General features: G+C 34.5%; 1 protein-coding gene across 2 annotated transcripts in view; it reads right to left on the bottom strand.

Annotated features, from left to right (window-relative positions):
* Window positions 1-21,883, bottom strand: part of MINDY2 (MINDY lysine 48 deubiquitinase 2) — a 114,881-nt gene that overhangs the window by 9,771 nt on the left and 83,227 nt on the right. For both annotated transcript variants that reach the window (XM_074294633.1, XM_074294634.1), the window contains exons 6-7: window positions 17,012-17,154; window positions 9,548-9,721 (exon numbers count right to left, since the gene is read on the bottom strand). In XM_074294633.1, coding sequence (XP_074150734.1) covers window positions 9,548-9,721; window positions 17,012-17,154 — 317 coding nt within the window. The remainder of the gene's footprint in view (window positions 1-9,547; window positions 9,722-17,011; window positions 17,155-21,883) is intronic.

Here is a 21,883-nt window from a genome sequence, read left to right as displayed (position 1 = left end):
CTCATAACATCACCTTCTTCCTTTAATGCATAATTTAAGCACTACATTCCACAGTAGTTTTCCTGACTTTCCTAAGTAGTAGTGCTCTCATACTGCTTTTAATTATTTAACTACATGGTATTTTGTATTTATTCTTTTTTTATATTTAACATAAATGTTACTATCACCTCTATTAAATATTACCCCTTGAGAGTAGGGATGGTTTCTTTTCTTTTTGGCACTTGTATCCTCATTACCAAGCACAGTGCCTGTGACATGCTAGGTATTTAACAAATGCTTTTTGATTAATATAAAACTAGCTTAAATTTAAATACCACTTTAAAGTTTGAATACATCATCTCATTTGCTAACTCATAACAATTTTGTGGGGGTAATACTATGATATTATCCCCTTTTTGCAGATGAGGAAAGCTGAGACATACAGTTGCCCCCAGTCATATAGCTCATAATTGTCAGAGAGGAGATTTGAACCTAAGCATTTCTAACTCCAATTCTAGCATTCTTTTTATTCTCAATGTGTATTTGTGTGTGTATGGATGCATATAATTATACATGTAGTTGTATATATAATAAAAAACTCCATTATCCAAGAATTAGTGATTTCACTGATGCAGGTACTTCCCTCTTAACTATTAACTATTAACAGCTCCCAACCTCTTTAGCAAGGAGCTCACTTTCTTTCTTTTCTTTTTTTTTTCCTGAGGCTGGGGTTAAGTGACTAGCCCAGGGTCACACAGCTAGTAAGGGTTAAGTGTCTAAGACCACATTTGAACTACGGCCTTCCTGAATTCAGGGCTGGTGCGCTATCCACTGCGCCACCTAGCTGCCCCTAGGAGCTCACTTTCAGTCAAACAGGAAGCCTTTTGATAAGTAGTAGTATTTTTGTCCTTTGTCACTTGCTTTAGCCAGATAAGTTATACACATAGATAGATATAATGCAGAATAATATGTTGCAAATAAAAACTAAAATACAAAGCACTGAGCTAAGGCACTGGAGAAGGCATTCAAAATTTACATAAATTTAGTTTATGACCTCATTAAGTTTATGGTCTGTTAGTAGGATATGATATGTAATATAGATAACTATAATGCAGTACAGTAAGTTGTAAAACAAAATAAAGGTAAAACTAAGATAAAATGTAGGTGGGAAAAGTTTCATGCAAGAGGTGGCATTTGGGTTGAGATTTAAGGAATTAGCAATTCCAATGTGAACAAGTAGAGGGAGAACATTCTAGTCTCAAGGAATAGATAAAGTATAAAAAAGCATAAAGGCAAACAAGCTAAAGATCAGAACAGGCCAGATATTCTCTGTGATAAGTTAAAATAAAGAGATAAAGACAGTAAAGAATAGCCATTAAAGTTTTGCTTTGTTTTTAAGCAGAAGAGTAATATGAATAAAACTAATGCACATTGAAAGTGATTAAGGCTGAAAATAAAGTTCTGGAAGTCATCGGTACAAAGATCATAATTGAAGTTTCAGGACTGCATAAAGTTGTCAAAGAAAAGGGGAGAGAAAAAAAAATAGAGTCAGGGTCAGACTTTGGGGAACACCTATCTTTAGGCATCAGGGTAAAGAACTATTAAAGAAGACAACAAAGGAATGGTTAGAAAGGAAGAAGAGGAAGAGAGGTGGTGTCTTTGAACTCAAGGAAGTAAAGGGAGATCACTAGTGTCCAAAGCTTTAGGAGAATCAAGGAGGATGCATTGAAATGTCCTTTGTAGCCGTGTGAATTTGGCCAGAGACCCTGGATAACCCTTTGTTACAGCCACACCATACTGAGGCCCTGAAGTGGGACTTCAATAGAAGATAAGTATTAGTGAGGAGACTGTTTTTTTTTTTCAAGCCAACATCCCAGACTTTGTATATTCAAAAGGTATTATCCTCCTAAGTAGTCACTCATTTAAATTTATCTTTAATACAAGATTATTTATCACTAATAAATACAAAAATAAAGTTTTGATCACCTTCATAATGAAAACTGTGTTGGTACCAACTTTCCCCTAAGTGACAGAAAATATAATTTCTTTATTCTCTCTCTCTCTCTCTCTCTTTATTTTTTTTTTGCTGAGGCAATTGGGGTTAAGTGACTTGCCCAGGGTCACACAGCTAGGAATTTATCTTAGTTTTACCTTTATTTTGCTTTACAACTTACTGTACTGCATTATAGTTAACTGTATTACATATCATATCCTACTAACAGACCATAAATGAAATAAGCTGTAAGAGAATTCCAGTCTCAGGTCTTCCTGAGTTCAGGGCTGGTGCTCTATCTATTGAGCCACCAAGATGGCCTATTCTCTACATTTCTCTCTGGGATGTTTATCAGAACTGTGTCCTTCCACCAACCACTACTGTAATTAAATTGTAGTTACGTCATACTTAAATTACAACAGCTATATAATCAAGAATATTGCCCTAATCTAGCCTAGGTAAGCTGGCAAAAATTTCGACTATGAATTTTAGGAGGGTGAAACTAAATTATAACATTCCTTGGTAGCATCATAAGAGAATGTACATGTGGGAATTTTTACCAAAAAATTCAGGCTGGCCTGTTTATTCAAAATGATTTTTCAAATTAAATCCAGGAAAAGTTTTTGCAAACTATACCCTATAACAGATCACATCTTTGGAGAGATATAATTTACAGAAAGATATAGAAAATACAAGATCCTTCTGCACTTCAGAGTTTGTTGATCACAAAATCATCAAGCCTAACTGTGCTTTTGCAACTTTCCCTTATTACCTTTTGAGACCAAACAGAATAAATCTAATCCCTGTTTCCACACAACAGTCCTTCAAATATCTGAAGTCAGCCACTATATTCACCCTAAAGCTCCTCTTTTCAAAATGGCTAAAGATCCTCACGTTCCTTGAATCAACTTTCATTTGGCTTGAACCATTAACCATACTATCAGTACCACCCCCCACCCCTCCCCAATGCTTTCCTATTTATCAATCTTCTTCCTCAACTGTGGTACTCATAATTAAATACAAACACTACTGATTGATGTGATCAGAGCCTAAAGTTGGACTATAATCTCAGTTTTCTAGGATAATCTTTCTCAATGCAATTTAAAATAACATATGCATAATGTAAATGAAATAAGCTGTAAGAGATTTCCAGACTCAGATTAAAAGCTAAACTACATTCAATTTGTTTAAAAAAAAATGCTAAAATATACTTTGCTCACTGAAGCAGGAAGGTAAGGTGTACTATCAATATAGGATGCTGAATATGAGGCCAAACTTGGTCATTTGTGATTTTATATAAATGTGTTCTTTATTAACAAGGAAGGATTGAATAGAGAAATGATTTTGTTAAAAAACTCAAAACAAAACATAAGGAATTATTATAGGACTTAAAAAAATAGCTTGATATAGTTAATATATTTCTCAAAGTTCAAGATTAACTCTGAAAGGCCAATTACCAAACTAATGTCGCTAAACTTAAAAAATTTTTTTTTCATTAGCTTTCTTGTATGACATTTATACTGCTAACTTTCATTGAATTTGCAGTTCAATAAAATCCTGAGACTTCATTCAGATAAACCATCAACTCATTCTCCCCCCTCCTCTGTGAAGTTGAATTTTTTTTAAAAAGTATAAAACTTTACATTTTTTCCTTAAATCACATTATCTTATTTGATTTGTTCCAATGTTCTAGTCTATCAAAATCATTTTGATCCTAACTTGCAACAGTGTGTTAACTATTTCTCTCAGCTTTATGTCAGCTGTAAATCTGCTATACATAAAATTTTTGCCTTTGTTTCTCTGTAGTAATCTACACTTTATCCTGCATGTTTTTTGTTTGTACATAGCTATTTGCAAGTCATCTCACCCAACGAATCATGAGATCCTAAAGAACAAAGACTTTTTTTTGGGGGGGGTATTTTTTACATTTCCAGTGATTAGCACAATGTCTGGTACAGAAAAGGTGTTTAACAGATACTTGTCTTCACTTCCAGTCTTTAGTAAAAAATGATAAACAGCAAATAGGCACAGATTGCTGAGATATTCTACTGGAAATGTCCTTTTGAGCTGACATCAAACAATTGATTATAACTCTCTAATTCTGGCCATTCAAATCATTCAGTCAATTAACATTTACTAAGTGACTCTCATGTGCCATGCAATGTGCAGTGTTGAAGATATAAAAAGAGGCAGACATTCCCATTCATCAAGGAAACTCACAATCTGACTGGAGAGAAAACAAATGAATGTATACAAACAAGCTATGTACAGGATAAATAGGAAATAATTAGGACACAGAAGACACTAGATTTAGAGGCTGGGAAAGATTTTCTGTAGAAGATGAGATTTAAGTTGGGATTTCAAACCAGGGAAAGCTATAGTTGGAGATGAGGAAGGGAGAACATTCCAGGCATGGAGAAAAGACAGATAAAATGACCAGAACCAAAAGAGAGAGATGGAGTGTCTTGTTCAAGGAACAGCATGAAGGCCAGTATCTCTGGATTGAAAAATATGTGGCTGTTGAACCTGTCTAGGAGTGGGGGGACAAGAGGAGGGAGAGAGAAAAATTTGGAACAGTGTTTTGGAGAGGTGAATGTTAAAAATTATCTTTGCATGAATTAGGAAAAATAAAAAGCTATTATAAAAAATAGGCAGGGGGCAGCGAGGGTGCTAGTTTAAAAGGTGAAATACTGAATGCCAAACCCAGAATTTTCTATTTTGTATGGAAGCCATAGGGAGTCAATGAAATTCATGGAATGGAGTGAGGTGGGGGAGTCACATGATCAGATTTGTGTTTTAGGAACATCATTTTGGTGGCTGAATGGAGGATGGACCAGAATAGGGAGAAACATGAGGCAAAAAGACTCACTAACAGGGTATTGCAATGGTTCGGCCATGAGATGACGAGGGCCCTGCACCAAAAGGTGGCAGTGTCAGAAGAGAAAAGATTGAGAAGAAAACATTTGAGAGATATTGCAAATGAGAAACTTACAGACCTTGGCAACAGGGAGTGATAAGAGGACAATGAGGAGTTAAGGATGATATATAGGTTGGAAGGCTGAGGCAATAAGAGAATAGTGCTCCTCTTTACAAGAATAGGGAAAGTAGGAGAGGGGAAGGGTTGGGGGTAAAAATAATGTGCCCAGTTTTGGACAATCAAGTGTAAAATGTCTACTGAACACCCAAGATGTCTGAAAGGTATTTGGAGATGTGAGACTTGGAAAGTCAGTAGAGAAAGTAGATCAAGACAGGGAGATTTGAGAATGATCAACAATGAGATGGTTACTAGATCCATGGGAGCTGATGAGAACACTAATTGAAATAATACAGAGGGAAAAGAAAAGATGACCCAGGCTATTGTTCTTGCCCTTCATTCTTGGAGAGGACCATGACATCAGGGAGGGGATGCCATGACATGCAAGAGAGTTAGATTTAAGTGAGGGAGGCCTGGGCAAGGTCACTTGCCTCACTCTCTTCTCCAGAGTTATATGGGTCTAGTGACAAGAAATAGATCAAGATGACTGGAGATGGTCCTAGATGCAATGAGAGGGAACTCTGAGGTTCTGTGATATAGTATGATCTGGATAAAGATTCAGAGTAAGAATAAGTGGTCTGATAGGTAAAAGGAGAACCAGGGAAGAGTGGGATCCTGAAAATCTATAGAGAAGAAAGTATCAAAAAGAAAGAATGATCCATAATGTCACAGAAGAGAATGAGAAGTAAGAAAAAGCCAACAAACTGGCAATTAAGAAATAACTTGAAAGCGAAGTTTCTCTGATATGATCAGATTGGAAGCCAGTTGCAAGGGGTTAGTTAAGAAGAGGGGAGGTGGAGGCACCTGCTATTAATGGCTTTTTCAAGGAGTTTAGCTAAAAAGGGTAGAAGAAATAAATACATAACAATAGCAGCAAGGATGCAAGTTCTGAATACATCTAATTATAATTATCTCATAGCTAACATCCATTAGTAAACATTAACTGTCTTTTCTGTGTCAGGTCCTGGGCATATAAAGACAAAAATGAAAAAGTCTTTGCCTCATTCTATCAGGGGAGGTAATATGTAAACATCAAATAAATATGAGGTGATATGTAGGAAAAAGACATTAGTAGCTGCTGATGGTGGGGTTATGAAAGGCCTTAGGAGATGGCACAGCTGAATTCTAAAAGAATAAAGATATTCTAAAAGGTGGAGTGCATGATGATGGTGCATAGAATTTAATATTGTGTATAAGGTATAGTTCATAACCCTTTTTACTTAGAAGTATTTTTTGGTGTGGACCAGAGTATATGAGAAAGGTATGAAGCACTGATAAAATCTACATAAATGTCCTGACCTACCAGTTTAGTGATGATGTCCAAAAACCATATATATATACAATCTAGCATGACCTGTTCATGATGAAACCAGAAAGCCTCTCTGTGATTATTTTCTTTTCTAAATATTCACAAATCATTCCTTTTAAAAAGATACGTTTTTGTTGATATCTTTTGTGTTTCCAACACAACTTCTGAATATAACCTTCCCCAAGGAATAAGAAAAAGGAAAAAAAAAGTTCAAAAAAATTAAATAACATTAAATGAATTTTAAAATACATACAAAAGTCACATACTTAGTCCCTCATCTTTGCAAAAGAAGCAAGAAGGTATATTTTCTCAACTCCTTTCTATAATTATAAAGCATTCAGTTTCATTTTTAAACATATTTTAAGTAAAACATAGTTGAACTATGGCAACAATGAAAATCATGCTTACTGGACTAAAGTTTGCAGATTCTATTCTCTTTCTGTTCTTGAAAACTGGTATATTTGCCCTTTTCATGTTCTTTGTGATCTCTCAAAATTTATTAACAGCAAGTTTAACAATCTTATCTTCTAGTTCTTGCAGTATCAAAAGATGAAATTTATTCAGGTCAAATGACAGAATCTTATCAAGAATATATAAGTGCTTTTACTATCTTCTTCTTATGAAAAATTAAATATTAATAAAGTTAGGTAAGATCCCAAGCCTGCATTATAACTATCAATATAGAAATATTGATTGAGCTTAAATCTCTATTAAAGTAAAAAAGAAAATTATATTTCAGGAGATACTAGAGAAGACTTCTTTTTTTTCTCTTTTAACTATTTAAAAAATTTTAATTTTGGCAGCTAGGTGGTGTAGTGGATAGAGTACCAGCTCTTAAGTGAAAAGGACCTGAGTTCAAATTTGGCCTCAGACACTTAAACACTTCTTAGCTGTGTAACCCTGGGTAAGTCACTTAACCCCAATTGCCTCAGCAAAAAAAAAAAAAAAAAAAAAAAAAGGTAATTTTAATTTTATTTTCAGTTCTGAATTCCCTCACTTTCTTCAACCTTTCCTTTATCCTTTGAGAAGGCAAAAGATACACTACTAATCACATATAAAAAGTCAGGCAAAACTTATTACAATACAGATATAAGTGATTTTAATTAGGAAGAGTTCTTAATTCAAATAAGATAAATGAGGCATAAATTTATGATTTTATAATCATAATTTTTACTACAGATTTGTAGAGGTATTCAAAGTAAAGAACAAAAACAAAACATAGATCAAAACTCAATCAAAAAGAATTTATGCCTAAATAAATAAAAGTGTTATATTCCCAGCTGAAGAAAAAAAAAAATTGTGTACACTTATTTTGCTACACACTTATAACAAGTAGAAGAAATTATCAGTTGTGACCTAAAAATTTTTTGGTTTCAGAGTATGAAATCACTTGTATTTTGCTTTTCATTTCTTATTGAACTACTCTGTGAAAATGATGAATAAAATTGAGATGGACCCAAACCAACTAGTTATTTATTGCACTTTTATTGAGGGCCTGCTATGCTCCAGGCACTATGCTAAGCATCTGGGACATAATGGAAAGCAAAAAACAGTCCTTGTTCTCCAGGATCTCACAGTTGAATGGAGAGACAGCATGTAAATAATTATGTATAATCAAGATATACAAAGAATAAATTGCTGTCCAGAGCTCAGAGGTAAATGTCTAATGGGAGATATAACAAGGAGCTTAGAGTATATCAAGATTAAAGTATAAGAAGACTGGAAAGATTATAAAGGACTTTAAAAGCCAGAGGGTTTTTTTTTTTTTTCCATTTGATTCTATTAAGTGACAGGAAGCTGGTGGAGGAGTGATATGTTCAAATCTGAGTTCTAGGAAAATCAATTTGATAGTTGAGTGGAGAATAGAGAGGGAAAAGACTGCACGGAGCAGTGCAGTTGTGAGGTGATGAGGGCCCATACCAGCATGGTTTCGGAGGAAAGAAACTGGGATGTACAAGAAATATTGTGAAGGTAGAAGTGACAAAACTTGATCACTGATTGCATATAGGGATGAGAGAGGGCAAGGAATTGAGGAGGACACAAACAGGCTCACAGCCTAGGTAAGTGGGATGATGAGGGACAGAATTCTCTAGACTGAGAAGTACTCAAAATAACTGGATGGTATTCTCCAAATAGGAAAGTCAGGAAGAGGGAAGGATATGTGGGAGAAAGATAAATTTCATTTTAGACATGTTGAGTTTAGGAGATCTACTAGTTTGAGATATTTAATAATCAGTTGGAGATGTAAGACTGGAGATGGGGAAGAGATTAGTGCTAGACAAGTAAATCTTAGAGTAATGTGCACTGAGTTGATAACTGAAACCACAAAAGCTGATGAGATCACCAAGTGAAATTATATAAAAAGAGAAAAAAAGAGGGCCTAGGATATAGTTTTGAGAGACATGATCTGGCATAACCTGGATCTAAAAATCTAACAAAGGAAACTGAGAAAAAATGGTCAGGCAGGTAGGAAGAGAAACAGAAGACAGCAGTGTTCCAAAAACTTAGAGAGGATCAAGAAGAAGTCCAGAGAGAAGACAAGAAGGATAAGGATTGAGCAAAAGCCATTAGATTTGGCAATTAAGGGATCAAGGGGTCTTTTGTAACTTTAGAGAGAGAAGTTTCAGTTGAATAAAATTGGAAGCCAGACTGCAAAAAGTTAAGAAGAGAATAAGAGAAAATGAAAGAGAGGTATCTAATACAGATGGTTTTATTAAGGACATTACCCACAAAAAGAGGATAGCTAAAGGACAGCAACTAATAGGAAGACATGGATCAAGTGAGAATTTTTTGAGGATGGGGGATACAAGGTTGTAGTAGAGAAGCCACTAGTAGACAGAGAGCAATTGAAGATTATTGACAGTAGGGATTATAGAGGATTTAGAATCTACTGGAGAAGATGGGATGGTGATTATGCGTCATCACTTGGATAGTCTTTTAAAATTCAGGTATATAAAGTCAACTCATCCATAAGTTTCTCTACTTGACATCTGAATACTCAGAAGCTTAAGCAGAAATGTTGGAATAAATTTCTACTATTTTATGTTTTATCCCCCCCTAACCAAGTTTACCCTCTACAATTTAGAGATAAGTAAGCCAGTAACACAAGTGAATTAACTTCTCAGTCCTGTATTAATAAATTAAATCTTGACTGAAAAGAAATACTTTGGAAACATTCTTATATCTGAGTGGAATGGGTATTTTTAAAAAGGGAAAAAAAAAGCTAACTTACCTGATCAATCTGATCTTGTTGCCCTCTATATACAGTTTCTGGATCTGAGGGAGGCCTCAGATGGAATTCCGAGTCACAAAAATTTCCATCACCATCTACATTGTGCAGACTTTCCCAAACAACTTTTTCTTCAGTAAGAAAGCCCTGGTCTGTTACCAGCAAATAGAGTTGACCCTTAATAAGACATAATGAAAGAATAGAGTTAAACTGGAAAACATTATTTAGCATAGTATTTGGAGTTATTTTTTTTTAAATATTTATCATTTCTATCTTCATAACATTTAGTCAGTATGCTGGTAAAATCTGTTTGCATAACCTTCTGAATCTAGCTATTCTAGTTTTAAATTAATACATTTCAGCAAAAACAGAAATAAAAGCTCTGATCTGACATAGCCAATAAACAAATGAATTACAAATATACATTTGGGGGAAATATCACATCATGAATTAGAAAAGTGCTGTAAAAAATACCAGGTTAAGACATAAGAAACTGTCATAAGAGAAGCTGAAGAACTAAGGTAGTTACCAATAAAATTATACTCCCTCTTTAAATTTTTCAATTTATTTTTTACTAAAGCTTTTTATTTTCAAAACATATGCATGGAATAATTTTCAACATTTATACTTGCAAAATCCTGTTTCAAAATTTTTCCTTCCCTTTCCCCATCTCCTTCCCTAGATGACAAGTAATCCAATATATGTTAAACACGTGCAATTCTTCTATACATATTTCACAATTATCATGCTACACAAGTAAAATAAGATTAAAAAAGAAAAAAATGAGAAGGAAAAAAAATGTAAGCAAGCTAAAACAAAAAGAATGAAAATACTATATTGTGATCCCCATTCAGTTCCCATAGTCCTCTCTCTGGGTGCAGATGATTCTCTTCCTCACAGACCATTGGAACTAGCCTCAATCTCATTGTTAAAAAGAGCCACGTCCATCAGAATTAATCACTATATAATCTTGTTGTCATGTACAATGATCTCCTGGTTTTTAGCATCAGTTCATGTAAATATCTCCAGGCTTCTCTAAAATCATTCTGCTGATAGTTTCTTATAGAACAATAATATTTTATAACATTCATATACCATAACTTATTCAGCCACTCTCCAACTGAAGGGCATCCACTCAGTTCCCAGTTTCTTGCCACTACAAAAAGGGCTACCATAAACATTTTTGCACATGTGGATCCCTTTCTCTCCTTTATGATCTCTTTGGGATACAAACCCAGTAGAAACATTATGCATAGTTTGCCAGCCCTTTAGGCACAGTTCTGTAATGTTCTCTAGAATGGCTGGATCAGTTAACAATTCCACCATTAGTGTCCCAGTTTTCTCATATCCCCTCCAACATGTGTCATTATCTTTTCCTATCATCTCAGCCAATCTGAGAGGTGCATAGTGGTATCTCAGACTTGTTTAAATTTGCATTTTTTCTGATCAACAATGATTTACAACATCTTTTCATATGACTAGAAATGCTTTCATCTGAAAATTGTTTGTTCATATTCTTTGATCATTTGTCAATTGGAAAATAGCTTGAATTCTTAAAAATCTGAGCCAATTCTCTATATTTTAGAAATGAGGCCTTTATCAGAACCCTTGAATGCAAAAAAAAAATTTTTTTGGTGGTTTATTGCTTCCCTTCTAATCTTGTCTGCAATGGTCTTTGTACAAAAATATTTTAAACTTAATATAATCAAAATTATCCATTTTATATTCAATCATGTACTCCAGTTCCTCTTTGGCTACCAATTCCTTCTTTCTCACAGATCTGAGGTAAACTATTCTTTGTTTTTCTAATTTGCTTATAATATCACTCTCTATGTCTAAATCATGAACCCATTTTGACCTTATCTTGGTATAGAGTGTTAGGTGTGGGTCAATACCTAGTTTCTGCCATAGTAAGTTCCAATTTTCCCAGCAGTTTTTGTCAAATAGTGAGTTGTTATCCCAAAAGCTGGAGTCTTTGTGTCCTTCTTTAATTCTTTAGGCAGATTATAGTACCTTTGGAAGGCCTCCTCACTTTTTTAACCCTTTCTTGTCATGATCCTTTCCCTTGATATTCCCTTAAATATAGTTATTCTCCAAGGCTTGATGCGTCTATCTCCTCTCAACATATTCTGTCCCCATGCTGATTTCAACCATTCCTACAACTTCAGTTATGATTTCTAAATAAATGCCTTACAAGTCTCATAAATCCAAGAGGGCAAGTATTCTGAGAACAGTTAACACTTCACTTTTGTTTGTCCCTATTTTTACCTAACAATGCCTGGCACACAGGATGTATTTAATAAACACTAGTTTTCTTCTCCTTTCTTCTCTTTCCCTTCATATACCTCTTCTAGCTTATATATTTCAAATCTATACATCCAGAGGAAAAAATATGACTAGAAGGGTAAAGGCCTCAAGATCATACCATATAAGGATCATTTAAAAATATTAGGGATATTTAATCTAAAGAAAAAAAAATTTTTGGAAGCATAACAGTAAATATTATATATTATGTTCTAAATACACACACACACACATATGTGTGTGTGTGTGTGTGTGTGTGTGTGTGTGTGTGTGTGTGTGTGTGTGTGTGTAAAATCTCTCAAGTGTAATTCTCTCCACTCATTAACATAATTCTAGTTTAAGTCTTCCTTAGCTCTCTGGAGCATAATGGTCTAACTTTTTTCCCATCTCTTTTAACCAAGCCATCCTTTATGTTAGTACAACTGCTTCTACCCACCTATCCATAGCTTAGCAGATAAATCTTAAGAGGGCTGCCTGATGCAGGAAAAGTTAAGTGACTCTTTCTCACTGTTACAAGGTGTCAACTATGAGATCTGAAATACAAGCCCAGCACTTTTCTCTCTATTCCTGATCCAGCCACAGCAACAAATTTAATGAACGGATCTGGCCACATTATGCCTTTGTTCAAAAATTTGAACACCTTTCTAATGACTCTAGAAGAAATAGAAATCCCTTAGTGTAGCATTATAGTCCTCCACAATTTGACTTCAACCTACCTTTCTCATTTCATATATGTTACCTGAAGTTTACAACCAAACTATTTATTAAAAGTAACGTCTTCTTCTTGTCTTGAATTTGCCCTGATCTTTGTGCTTTTCCTCTCTCTGGAGCTGGGTTTATATTCTCTATCTTTAGAACCTTAGGGGATCTTAATCCTTGATGCAATTATATATATGTTTTACCTTCATATCCTTCAAACTATTGAGGGCTCTGAAGCAAGTAAATAATACATGTTTATAGACTTCAATAATTCATTTCCCTTCTGCTAATCCAAATTTTGGCCCTTTTGCAACTATGTAGCACTTTCATGAATGGATACAGTAGGACACTAGAGAAGAACAAACTTTAAGGGGAAAAAAGCAGAATAAACAAGTATTTTTGAAAACCTCCTGTATCTTCAACATTATGTAAGAATTCCTTCCTTGAGCTTTTTTCCTATTCCTCTTATCAGTCCCATTGAAAGATCAGGAATCAGCTATAATGAAGTGACTACATACCCTTTGCTCCAGCAGTGTTTCTATTGGGTCTGTAAGCCAAAGAGATCTTAAAAGAGGGAAAGGGCCCCACATATGCAAAAATGTTTGTGACAGCCCTTTTTGTAGTGGCAAGAAACTGGAAACTGAGTGGATGCTCATCAAATGGGGAATGGCTGAATAAGTTACTCAGAGATGCCTGGACAGACTTACATGTACTGATGCCAAATGAAGTGAGTAGAATAAAGAAAACATTGTACACAACAACAATAAGATTAGGTGATTATCAACTGTGATGGACATAGCTCTTCTCAACAATGGTGGTGGTGATTCAAGATAATAACACTAGATTTGGGATGGAAAGAGCCATTCACATTCAGAAAGAGACCCATGGAGACTGAATGTATTTTCACGATTTTTTTTTGGTTGGTTTAGTTTTTTCCCTTTTCATCTGCTTTTTCTTGCATAACATGAGAAATATAGAAATATATTTAAAAGAATTGCACATATTTAACTTGTATCAAATTGATTGTTGTCTTGGGGAAAGGGGAAGTAAGAGAGGGATGGAAAAAATTCTGGAAAACAGTTTGATAAAAATAAATGTTGAAAACTACCTTTACTTCTATTTAGAAAAGTAAAAAATTATTGAAAACAAATTTAAGTTAAGCACTGACAAACTACATGAAAAGTAATCACAAGAGTGATATTTAGATTTTACAGGTTTATGTGTTAACATTAGCCTTGGATAGATTTTTAAAAAATATTTAAAACTAGATACAAAATAAGGAAAAAAGACAGAAAAAAAGGAAAAATAAAATATTGTTATGGGCCAGCAGAACATCAGAAAGGTATGTAGCAATAAACTTTCATTTCAAGAAAGCATATATAACAATAGAAGACATTTTTTTCATGACAGTCATCAAGAAGCAGATACCCTTTCTAGAGAGCCCTAGATCTCTGACCTAGAACTGGGTAGTGGGCTGTGAAGCTGCCAGCTGGCAGTTGTTTCTGCACCTTGCAAGCAGGGTGCCAATTTGAGTCTGGGATCTCTTCTGGTTCTTGTGCACAACTTCTCCTGAGGCGCGCCAAGATCTGCCTCCTGTATTTGGAAACCTCTCTATCTCCTTACCCCAGTTTAAGCTGGACAAATCACTCATCATGCCTTTTTTGGATTTCCCCATCAGGATTCAATCTGGTGCATTTTCTTTTCTAGAACATTTTCTGTTTAGAGGAAGTTTTTTTGCAGGGCTCATTGCACTATTTCCTGCTACTTTGCCATCTTTGCTTTGCTTCCTCTTATCATTCTTAATCATGTCACATTTCCACAATCCACAGCAATTCACACAAAGTAGAACCTTTAGTCATTTAGCTCATTCCACTTTATGGCCTGGTATGCAACCCTGTGGTATCTTCTATAAAACAAATGGTATATAGGGAATATGTAGTATATGTGGAATACAATAGGTTCATGATATATGTGGAATATGATAGGTTCATGGTGCTCCAGGTTAGAGCATAATGATAAATGTAAGATGCTCGTATTAGGAGGCTAACAACTCCTGCTATGATTCCATGGAGGTTCAGGAAAGTGGTGGGGGAGGCACAGGAAGCATTATAGCTGACAGGGATGTGAGCAAGCCTATCATTCCACAGATTCCTAAAAGGCCAATGAAGGCAGATACAAAATGGGGTATTAATAAGGATTTGGGAAAATTGAGAGAATCAAGCTCACTGGTACATGATTAGGCTTCAAATCCATCTGTGTGAAGATATAATTCACATCCATTTGTGTAGCCTCCAAATACAACAAAACTAACTCATGTTCTTTGTCTACATCTTAGCACAAAACTTTTGGCCTAACTGTTGGACCTCTGACCCGTTTTTTTTCTTGGACCTTGTTGTGAATTTCAGATTTTGATCTTGTTTCCTTCTCTGATACTACCTCCAACTTCTGGCCCTATTCACCTAGCCAATCCTTCTACCTGATTCTTTTTTTTTTTTTTTTTTTTTTTTTTTTTGCTGAGGCAATTAAGGTTAAGTGATTTGCCAGGATCCCACACCAGGAAGTGTTAAGTGTCTCAGGCCAAATTTGAATTCAGGTCATCCTGACTTCAGGGCTGCTGCTCTATCTACTATGCCACCTAGCTGCCTCCTCCACCTGATTCTAGATACTGGTATGTTGCTCTGTGTTCTCAGCTTCTATATTAAAATTCCTTGGTTAGGCTTTTCTTTGGAGAAGGGGCAAGCCTAATCTACAAGGAGGCTATTCAATAGATCAAAGAAAAACTCAAGACAGTAGACTAGGTGATTACTGCTAAAAAAAGGGGAAGACCAAACAATTAGAAAAGAGGAAAACAAGGTAGAGGTTCACAGTATCAGTATCAGTTTTATGGGACAAGTCAAGAGTCTACGAAAAGCCTAGAAAAAAAGAATCAAAGTAGAAAAAGCAAACTTAAGGCAATTTAATTTCAGTGGCTAAAGTAGGAAAGACTCTAGACTCAAAAATTTCAATTAAAGTATAAGGCACTAACACCAGTATGCGAATACTTGAATGAATTTAATTTGAAAGGAGAGGCAGTCTTTTCTCTGGATTTTATAACATTCTTGCTCTTTAAACCATATTATACATATCTGAAGAGGCAGCTAGACACTGTAGTGGATAAAGACATGGAGAAGATCTCAGTTCAAATCCTGCCTCAGATACTTAACTGTGGAACCTTGAACAGCCCCTCTTAGTCTAAGTTTCCTAATCTATAAAAGGGGAAAACAGAATCTACCTTGTATAGTATTTGGGAAGATCCATTTTTAATAACACAGGTAAAGCATTATATGATTCCCTGCTTCTGAGACATTCATGATCTGTTTGGAAAGATAAAGTATGTAGTACATCTACTAAGATAATTATTGTCATGTAATAAATGATAAGTGATAAATGAATAGATGTATTGCAACTGCCTAAAGAATTCACAGGAAGGAAGAAATCACTTTTAGCTGGGATTGTTAGGAAATGCTCCAAAAAGAAGTTGGGATTTAAACCATGTTTTGAAAAATGAGCTTGAGTTAAACAAGCAGAAAAAAAAAAAGGTGGGAAAGGCACTCCAGAGAGGGAGATGAGCCTAGGAAGCAGGGAACAGTGTGTTCAAAGTACAGAATAGAAAAGTACAAGATGTTGGATAAAAAGTAGAGAAGTTTGCACATAACAGATTGTGCAAGATAAGAATAGGAAATGTAACTATAAAAATTGATTGGAGCCAGAGTGTTAAGAATCACCAATGATAGGCCAAGGAATTTGAATTTTATTGTGTAGGCATTAGTAAAGGTTTTTAAAGGAGGAAAAAACAAGCACAAGGTAAAAGTAAAATTTTGGTTAAGTTAATTGAGTTGTGCTACAAAGCACAGATTAGAAAGAAACCAAAATAAAAGTAAGGAGATTGATTATATTTTAATAATCAAGATATTAAATTATAAACATTCAAACTAGAATGGTGGTACAATAGAAAGGAATAGATATCTCAAAGAGATATTGTAAAGGAAGAATCCACAGAACTTGGTAAAGACTATAATGATGATTCTAAGTGATATTAATTATAATTTCCATGAGGTTTATGGAAAACTCATCTGCCTTTCTCTTAATACTGTTTTAGTATTCATATAGAAACAATCATCATTAGCTCTCTCTTTAGTTGCCTACCTCTTTAGAAAAAGGTGAAATATTGCTTATTAAAGTGATAAATCCATTTAAATGTTAAAATTTTTAATTTGACTTTAAAAACCCCACTTATTTTAATAACTATTTAAGCTAGTTGACCATATTATCTTAAAGAAGTGTTTAGGAATTACCAACATAGTTAAAGATGTCTAAGGGATTTCTTCTAATAACTAAATTGCTAAATGTATCATAAGGCATCTTTTAAATCAAGCAATTTTAATTGAGGAAAACACAATAAAATAAGCTATTTCTATATCGTACCTTGTATTTGGTCATGGTGCTAAAATGATTGTTCCGAAAGAATACACAAAGTTCTCCTTCCTGAACTGCTGACGTAAGTTCACATAATCCATGATATGTCAGTTGAGTGGCTGTGTTATTTAGAAACTGTTCAGCTACAAACCCTATGAAACCAAGGCATAAGATTAGATAGAAGAATAATTTCAAGACTCAAGAATAATCAATAATTATCTTTTATTTTATTTACATTATTCCAGGAATGGATATGAAGTAATGGTTCTTCTTAAGACTGATCTGTAGATACAATGTTGGAGGGAGCTTTGCCTTCTCATGCTGTGGGGATTCCCTTCTCTACAAACACATTTCCATTCAAAAAAAATATATATATATATGTATACATACATACATACATACATACACATATCTGTGTACAAATTGCTCAAACCTAGAAATGAACTACTATCCAAAACAGGCACGGATGCTATAGTCAGAATCTCTTTTTACAAATTACTAGTAAGCTTACCATGGCTTTGATATTTAACACACTTTTGCAGGTTTTAAAATGTTTTATATGTCCCAAAAGATTATCATCAGCAAAACTGATTAAGTAAAGTAGAAGCATGAAAATTCAAGCAAAAGGCTTGAGAATAATTGCAATGCATGCCATTTTTATTCTGATCCCTTGGAGGACATATTAGTCATTGAATAGGCTTGTCTTCTTGGGAAATAAGTCACAGTAAATGGTTTTGTTTTTTTTTTTTTAAATCCATTAAAAAGCAGCAAATACTCTTGTAAGATTTCAACTAGCAAATTTTCAAAAGTAAAGATAATGAGAAGAGATGCTATAGAACAGTGATTCTTCTGGGGTCTGTGAACATGTTTTTAAAAAACAGTTTGATCTGTATTTCAATATAATTGGTTTCCTTTGTAATCCTGTGTATTGACTTTTATGCATTTAAAGACATTATTCTGAAAAGGGATCCATAGTCTTCACTAAACTACTAAAGAGCATCTTGACACAAAAAAGGTTAAGAAACTCTGATATGGAAAAGAAAGAGGTTGCCCCTAAAAGTTTTTTTTAACATGATACAAACTGAGCATATACTGGACAGATGGCACATCTGTGACTAGGGATGAGTAGGTAACATTATACCAGGAAGAATGGAAAAGGTATGTCCTTAGGATGCCAAATTCTTGAATATCTGAGGGAAAGGAAGAAGTATATAAAAAGAGCAAAAAAAGGAAGTAGATTAGGAAAAGAAGTTAAGTGGCATGTACTTTTCTTAATTTCTTTTTTAATTAAATTTTATTTTTTCCCCTTATTAAGTACTCCCCCCTTGCACATCACCCTTTCCCCACATTGAAAACAAATACAAAATAAATCCCATGTAACAAATAAACAGTCTCAATTTCTTTTCCTAAGTGAAAAGACAGGTGGTTGTCAATAAAGTTTTGTACCTCTTCAAGGCCTGGTATGAGTACTGGTATACTGATTGTGGGAATGAATGAGGGTGGAGGAAACAAAGAAAGGGATGAGTGGAATGGCACAATTTAAGTAGGAAAGAATGAAAAGAAATTGAAAATTTACAATCCAGAAATTAAATATAAATTCATGTGTACATAAAATATATATAAAATCCTTTATTCCATTAAAGGTCAATTATTTTCTCTGCAAAACTAAGGAAAATAGAAAAAAACTGACTTGCCATTTTGAAAGCTCAGTTGAAATTATGTAATTTAAATTAATAGTGGATGGAATTGACAGTTTTGTGATTTTCTTAGTCTCTTTTTCCAGCAGACTGCCTCCACCATCCCTACTCTTTCTAATATTCAATCACTCCCTAAGTATTAGCTTCTTTGCTTTTTACAAACACATCAGTGTTTTCACCATCTTTAAAGAACCCTGACTTTATCTGATAGCTACTGTCCAATATTTCTCCTAGTTTCTGCTAAACTCCTGTTTAGGGAATGCTGTCTACAGTAGATGGTTTCAAGTTACTTTCTTCTCACTTGCTCCTTAAATCTCAGCAATCTGGTTTCTAATGTTACCATTCAACTAATATTATTCTTTCCAAAGAAAGGCCTTTAGAGTCAAAAATGAAGAAGAATGCCAAATCTATCAGTCACCCTGTTCTCCTGAACACTCTCTTGTCCAGATTTTCATGACTGCTTTTTCTTGGTTCTTGGCAGTTTCTTTTTAGTTTCCTTTACTGGATCTTCTTCCTAATCATCTCCACTAACCCTAGGAAACTCCAAAGGTTCTGTCCTGGGCCCTTTCCTCCTCCCTTTATATCAGGTATCTACAGATCTTCAAGGACAGATTTTTAGGGGTCTATGAAGTTGGAAGCATTATCTTCATTTACACTAACCTCTAAGTGAAATTTCACATTTCCTTCAACCAGGAATTAAAAATTTAAAACAAACAAAATATCGTTCTGAAAAGGAGTTAATGCCATAAAAAGTTTTAAGAACTCTGGAATTTTATACTAACTTGCTTGGTGATCTCATCAGCTTCCATGGGTTCATTTACATTTTTATGCAGATGATTCTCAGATCTATATATTCAGTCTCAATCTAGCTCCTGAATTAGAGTTCTGCTTTTTGGACATCTTGAATGGTATGTTCCACAAGCATCTTAAATTCAACATATTTGAAATACAACTCATTATCTTTCTCCCATATCCCTTATAGTTTTTAAAACTTTCTTATTATTGTCCCCTATTATTCCACTATGGGTTTTCTTGTTTACTTCTTTACCTTTGAGCTTATCTATCATCTACTATTAAGTGTTACACAAACTTCAGTCCACTCCTCCTCTTATTCCCATAGAAACCTGGCTTCCCTCTGATGGTTTTCTTTTCTAACACTGAGTATACCATCCATCTTTCACAAACTGACACACTGGTTTTGGAGAATTCAAAATATTTGTTGCTCCAGATTTTTATTTTCAGACTTCCCCTTTTTATCTTCTTCACTCAAAAACCTCAATCAGAATTTCTCACTCAATCCAAACAATGGTACTTATCATATATCAATCTATAGTATTATTCTCCTCACTTTTCCAATGCCTACTGTTATCTTAGGGGATTTGGATATTATAATAAACAATAATGATAACTACCATTTATAGAGTGCTTATTACATGCCAGGTACTATGCTAAACATTTAACATTTTAAATTACCTCATATTCTCACAACAACCCTGGAAGGTAGATATTATTATCCCATTTTCATGGATGAGGAAATGGAAACAAATGAAAGTTAAATTATTTGTCTAGGGTCACACAGCTACTGAGTGTTTGAGGCTACATTTGAGTTCAGGCCTTCTTGACTTCAGGTCCAATGCTTTATCCACCTAGTCCACAAGCTCCTTCAAAATTCCTAATTTTCCAATTCCTCAACCTCCTTAAGTCCTATGATCTATTGTGACCTATTCTTTTGTTCCACCTTATCCACATACAGAGATGATCACATTAGACCTATTATAAATGTTCTGCTGCCCTAACTGGAAACTGACATTCCTTATCTGACCACAACTTCCTTATTATTCTACTTCTTCCTACATTTCATCCCCCTTAAGCCACTTTTCCACTCTCATCCATACTTTTTTTTTTTTTTTTAATATTTTAATAGTTTTTATTTAGCAGATATATGCATGGGTAATTTTACAACACTGACAATTGCCAAACCTTTTGTTCTAATTTTTCCCCTCCTTCCCCACCCCAAGATGGCAGGTTGACCAATACATGTTAAATATGTTAAAGTATAAATTAAATACAATATATGTCTACATGTCAAAACAGTTGTTTTGCTGTACAAAAAGAATTGGACTTTGAAATAGTGTACAATTAGCCTGGGAAGAAAATTCAAAAAGCAGGCGGACAAAATTAGAGGGATTGGGAATTCTATGTAGTCGTTCATAGTCATTTCCCAGAGTTCTTTAGCTGGGCATAACTGGTTCAATTCATTACTGCTCTATTGGAACTGATTTGGTTCATCTCATTGTTGAAGATGGCCACATCCATCAGAATTGATCATCATATAGTATTGTTGTTGAAGTATACAATGATCTCCTGGTCCTACTCATTTCCCTCAGCATCAGTTCATGTAAGTCTCTCCAGGCCTTTCTGAAATCATCCTGCTGGTCATTTCTTACAGAACAATAAAATTGCATAATATTCACATACCACAATTTATTCAGCCACTCTCCAACTGATGGGCATCCACTTAGTTTCCAGTTTCTGGCCACCACAAAGAGGTCCCTTTCCCTTCTTTAAGATCTCTTTGGCATATAAGCCAAATAACACTGCTGGGTCAAAGGGTATGCACAGTTTGATAACTTTTTGAGCATAGTTCCAAATTGCTCTCCAGAATGGCTGGATGTATTCACAATTCCACCAACAATGTTTCAGTGTCCCTGTTTTCCCACATTTCCTCCAACATTTTGCATTAAATTTCCCTGTCATTCTAGCCAATCTGAGAGGTGTGTAGTGGTATCTCAGAGTTGTCTTAATTTGCATTTCTCTGATTAATAATGACTTGGAGCATCTTTTCATATAACTAGTAATAGTTCAATTTCTTCATCTGAGAATTCTCTGTTCATATCCTTTGACCATTTATCAATTGGAGATTGCCTTGATGTCTTATAGATTAGAGTCAATTCTCTATATATTTTGGAAATGAGGCCTTTATCGGAACCTTTGACTGTAAAAATGTTTTCCCAGTTTATTGTTTCCCTTCTAATCTTATCTGCATTAGTTTTGTTTGTACAAAAACTTTTCAATTTGATATAATCAAAGTTTTCTACTTTGTGATCAATAATGATCTCTAGTTCTTCTTTGGGACATAAATTCATTCCTCTTTCACAGGTCTGAGAGGTAAATTATCCTATGT

The sequence above is a fragment of the Sminthopsis crassicaudata genome, chromosome 2 (genome assembly GCF_048593235.1).
Source record: "Sminthopsis crassicaudata isolate SCR6 chromosome 2, ASM4859323v1, whole genome shotgun sequence".
Lineage (NCBI taxonomy): Eukaryota > Metazoa > Chordata > Mammalia > Dasyuromorphia > Dasyuridae > Sminthopsis > Sminthopsis crassicaudata.
This window is presented reverse-complemented; position numbering and strand designations above follow the sequence as displayed.